This window comes from Nanorana parkeri, unplaced genomic scaffold, assembly GCF_000935625.1.
Source record: "Nanorana parkeri isolate BGI_ZX_2015 unplaced genomic scaffold, ASM93562v1 scaffold1664, whole genome shotgun sequence".
Lineage (NCBI taxonomy): Eukaryota > Metazoa > Chordata > Amphibia > Anura > Dicroglossidae > Nanorana > Nanorana parkeri.
Window position 1 is genome coordinate 143,957 of NW_017307932.1, and position 3,508 is coordinate 147,464.

The 3,508-nt window shown below is 52.3% G+C and overlaps 1 protein-coding gene across 1 annotated transcript in view; it reads right to left on the minus strand.

The window, feature by feature from the left end:
* LOC108799228 (forkhead box protein N3-like) overlaps positions 1-3,508 on the minus strand; it is a 60,042-nt gene that overhangs the window by 37,600 nt on the left and 18,934 nt on the right. The window contains exon 3 of the mRNA XM_018571060.1: positions 2,100-2,164. Coding sequence (XP_018426562.1) covers positions 2,100-2,164 — 65 coding nt within the window. The remainder of the gene's footprint in view (positions 1-2,099; positions 2,165-3,508) is intronic.

Genomic DNA, 3,508 nt, shown 5'->3' on the forward strand with positions numbered 1-3,508 from the left:
TGTCCTCTCTTGGCGCTCCCCCCCCCCCCCCCCCACCGGTGCAATCTCCCTGACCAGAGGGAAGAATTAAAGTGGACCTGTCATAAGATATAGTTCTTCATGTTTGGTGAAGCATGCTCAGTACTGCGTCAGTGTGACCGCTCCAGGTATTATTACCTCTCGCAGAGATCACATGACTCCCCCTGACAATGCCTTCATTTGCTTTTCTCTCCAGAAGGACAGCGCCATCTTTGTTCAACCCTCACCCAGGGTTACCATCTACTTCCTGGACTGAGATGCCGACACAGCCATGTAAATCCCGGTGGCTGTGTTGTCCGTGGCTGTGATCACACATGTCAGGCACAGATCAGCCCCCTGCTGCAGACTCTCACCTTGTGACTGGATACAAAGTTACAATGTTGCAGACTGATCACTGGGGGAGGGGGAGACTGAGGAAATGCTTCCTCCTGCCTGCAGCACACTGATCACTGGGGGAGGGGAGACTGAGGAAATGCTTCCTCCTGCCTGCAGCTGACTGATCACTGGGGGAGGGGAGACTGAGGAAATGCTTCCTCCTACCTGCAGCACACTGATCACTGGGGGAGGGGAGACTGCGGAAATGCTTCCTCCTCCCTGCAGCTGATTGATCACTGGGGGAGGGGAGACTGAGGAAATGCTTCCTTATGCCTGCAGCTGACTGATCACTGGGGGAGGGGAGACTGAGGAAATGCTTCCTCCTGCCTGCAGCAGACTGATCACTGGGGGAGGGAGACTGAGGAAATGCTTCCTCGTGTCTGCAGCTGAGTGATCACTGGGGAGGGGAGTGATGGGAATATTAGTTTGCTCCAGAAATGCCGCGGATGCCTTGTTAATACCTCCACCGGGCAAGTGATGACGCCACACACTTTGCACGGGTAACACTCTCATGTCTGAAAGTACCGGGGACAGGAAGTGACGGCCCAAATTAAAACCAGTCCCGGAGTTCGGTTTTAATGACCGTGTGACCGCGTCTCCTCTGCGCGACCCATTTTCAGGCGCTTTAATGCGTATTTTAGGCTTTGCGGATCTCCGACGTCGCAGAATGAAGCGTTTTCTACCACAAACGTTCCGTCTCTATACGAGACCTCAGAGGGTGACGGAAATAGAAGAAGATGACAATCAGAAAAGCGCGCGTCCTCATCTGCGAACGACACCATGCTCAGCGCCTACATTTACACACTGCAAGGGGCATCCATGGCGCAGGCGCCCCCCCACAAACCCCCTCACCCCCCCCTCCACGGGCACACGGCCCGACAATGGGCTCAATAATGATAATACTAATAACAATGTGTTACTCTTACCAACCATAACGCTGATCTCCAGACAGATACACATATATATAGAAATTGTAACTCTGTCCATCCAGTCCTGAGGTGTACACAGCTCTGCCACACAGCAAGCCCTCTAAAGCAACAGAGGAGACCTGATTTTTTTCAGCTGCAGTTCACTAACACTTATTGGGTCTTGTCCCTCCCCCCAGCCTGTGATTGGACAATGAAACAACAGAATGATGAGCTCATTGCCACCTACATTGATGGTCATGGGACTATTGCCCCCTTATATTGATGGTCATGGGACTATTGGCCCCTTACATTAATGTTCATGGGACTATTGGCCCCTTATATTGATGGTCATGGGACTATTGGCCCCTTACATTGATGTTCATGGGACTATTGCCCCCTTATATTGATGTTCATGGGACTATTGCCCCCTTATATTGATGTTCATGGGACTATTGCCCCCTTATATTGATGGTCATGGGACTATTGCCCCCTTATATTGATGGTCATGGGACTATTGCCCCCTTATATTGATGGTCATGGGACTATTGCCCCCTTATATTGATGGTCATAGGAACACGAATCCATCAATGTTCACTTGTCACGGAACCCCCGAAGGTGCCCCAAGATTCCCCGGAACAATGGCTGAGAAAGGAAGCGTCAGAGTCCGCAGAAGACGACGTACGCACATCGCGCACACGTAAAACAGAGGGATCCGCCATTAGAAAAGGGGCGGGGCTCCGCTCTGGACCTGATGAACAAAAAGGGACAGGACAGGCGGAGGCACCGACGGAGACTTACCCTGGAGCAGCGCACCATTCTTCTTGAAGAGACCGCTTCCTGGCCAGAGGGGAGGGACCGATGTGCTGCGGGGAGAAAACAGAAAGGAGAGATCAGCAAAGATACAAAGTACACGGCCAACAATTCTACTGAATGAGACAATCAGGCTGCCGGTCCCCCCAGACCTACAAAGTGACATATCACTCTACTGGACACACAGGCAGGTAGGAGAGGGCGGAGCCAGGCCCGACTTTTACAGGCAAAGTCAAGATTTGCATATAACTTTAGTTTCCAGTATCTTCGTATTCACTGTCTGTAGGTAACCTCGGCTTGTGTGTACTTCATAGTATCCACTTTGGATCTAGCGCGCCAAGCAATGTGACAATGTAACACTTCCAGGTATTTATTACCTATCCCAGAGATCACATGACTCCCCCTGACAAGGCCTTCATCTGCTTTTCTCTCCAGATGGACATCGCCATGTTTGCTCAGGCATCATCCAGAGTCACCATTTACTCCCTGGACTGAGATGTCAGCTCAGAGGTGACAGTCATGTAAATCCTGGTGCCTGTGCAGTGTGATCTGTGTGGGAGGGGAGACTCAGGAAATGCTCCCTCCTGCCTGCAGAAGACTGATCACTGGGGGGGGGGACTCAGGAAATGCTTTCTCCTGCCTGCAGCAGACTGATCACTGGGGGAGGGGAGATTGCTTCCTCCTGCCTGCAGCAGACTGATCACTGGGGGAAGGGAGACTGAGGAAATGCTTCCTCCTGCCTGCAGAAGACTGATCACTGGGGGAGGGGAGACTGAGGAAATGCTTCCTCCTGGCCGCAGCAGACTGATCACTGGGGGAGGGGAGACTGCAAAACTGCTTTCTCCTGCCTGCAGCAGACTGATCACTGGGGGAGGGGAGACTGAGGAAATGCTTCCTCCTGCCTGCAGCGGACTGAAGACATCATCTCAGCCTGGGCAAAGTCACTGATTGGAGCTCCAGGACGGCTTTTTAATGATAACGTTTGGAGCTGATACTGTCCTTGTATATTGTGACGGGCCGGGAATTTATTCCGGCTGACTTGTAAAGTTACCGACGTGACCACTTTAAGATAATCGAATTCAAATGCGTGCCATTAAAAAGTTGTGCGTTTACAGATCCCGCTGACAGTGATATACAGAGGCGCGCTGGCACACACTTCTCCGCCATTGTGGACGGGACGCTGTAAAGCGGTTCTCTTGTGTTTTTACGAGTGCTGTGACCCTGACCCTGCTGTAAATGAGGAGCCACAATGGGCGCCCGGCGCCCCGGCACCTCCCCGTCACACTTCAGGAGAATTAAGAGGCGACGTTGGGCTGGCGAAGCCATTCAGCGGCACACAACCCTCCGCATCCCGCCGCTCATTCACGCTGTGTGCACAGCAAACAAAGAGGATCTAA